This window comes from Eurypyga helias, unplaced genomic scaffold, assembly GCF_000690775.1.
Source record: "Eurypyga helias isolate BGI_N326 unplaced genomic scaffold, ASM69077v1 scaffold26406, whole genome shotgun sequence".
Lineage (NCBI taxonomy): Eukaryota > Metazoa > Chordata > Aves > Eurypygiformes > Eurypygidae > Eurypyga > Eurypyga helias.
The window spans coordinates 1344-2517 of record NW_010257615.1 but is presented as its reverse complement, the minus strand read 5'-3'; the positions used below and the strand labels follow the sequence as shown (position 1 = coordinate 2517).

Sequence of the window (1174 nt, the reverse complement as noted above, 5' to 3'; positions counted from 1 at the left end):
GCTCTTTCCCGTATCCTAATCCCACTTCCTTTGACCCTGCTCACTGACAAGAGCACACGCTAACACGAGAAACACTTACTGCTTTGGAAGAGCCACAGCAGTTGCCAGCAAGCACTCCTAAATTACAGCCGGGACAGCTGACGCAGCTCACCGACTGCCCGGAGCAGCTTTGCTAGTCATCTGTCCGGACTGCAAACCCAGCTTGGTCAGCTCTAAACTCAATTTTTGTTTTAACCCATTTTTTAACATGACTCCAAAGCAAAGCCCTTAATACCCTGCTAATGGAGCAGAGGATTTTTATGTTCTTAACCGTTATCTTCCATAACACAGTTTGCAAGTAGCAGTAAACTGTAAAAATAACAACGAACAGACTACCATAAATTAAAAATTATATGAACCACAGTACAGACTAAACAGACCAAGATTTCACTGAATTTTTGGACAAGTTCAGTATTTGCTCTGATTAATTCTAGCCACCATTCTGCTTCCATTGTCTGATTCACAGGTCTGGAAAGTCCTCACAATCCCTATACATTTGCTTACTCAATCTATTTCGCTCATGATAAGAAGAGAAGAATAATTACCACTTTTGTTATAGATGCATGGGTACATACATTATGGGCAATATTCTGTAAAATTAACACATTGAAGAGTGAGTGGAGCTGTTATCATAGCTAAAGCACCTTAAAACCTGGAGATAACAAAGTGTAACTTTTATACAATGATGTGCATTAAAAATTGGCAAACACATTAGGCTCTTACCAGGAATGGACTCCAGCAAATGCAAGAAACACACATTATAGCCAAGAGCTGAATGATCATTTCAAAATGATGAGATCTGCCTTGTCTTTGTTGACTTTTAAATTTGACTCTTAAGAGGGTAATTCCTGTGACAGCATTGCACAAGAATGAAATAGCAAGGGCCAGTAACCCAAGGCAAGAAAAAAGTAAGAGATAAAATCTGTCTTCCCAGTCCTCAACATGTTCTGTTTTATAGAAGCACCAGGTCCTCGATGCTTGAATTTGATAGGCTCTAAACCTAAGAATAGGCAGCAAAGCTATAAGAACAGCAAACAAACATACCATAGTCAACATCATTTTCACATGTTTAGAAGTCATTTTCGTAGAGTGAAATATTGGCTTAGTGACTCCAATGCACCGCTCAACAGCCATC

At 39.5% G+C, this 1174-nt stretch overlaps 1 protein-coding gene across 1 annotated transcript in view; it reads right to left on the bottom strand.

Moving 5' to 3' along the window:
- Positions 1–1174, bottom strand: part of LOC104511465 (prostaglandin F2-alpha receptor-like) — an 18759-nt gene that overhangs the window by 17191 nt on the left and 394 nt on the right. Inside the window, 1 exon segment of the mRNA XM_010154091.1 lies at positions 763–1174. This exon segment is cut by the window's right edge and continues 29 nt beyond it. Within this exon segment, the coding sequence (XP_010152393.1) occupies positions 763–1174 (412 nt within the window).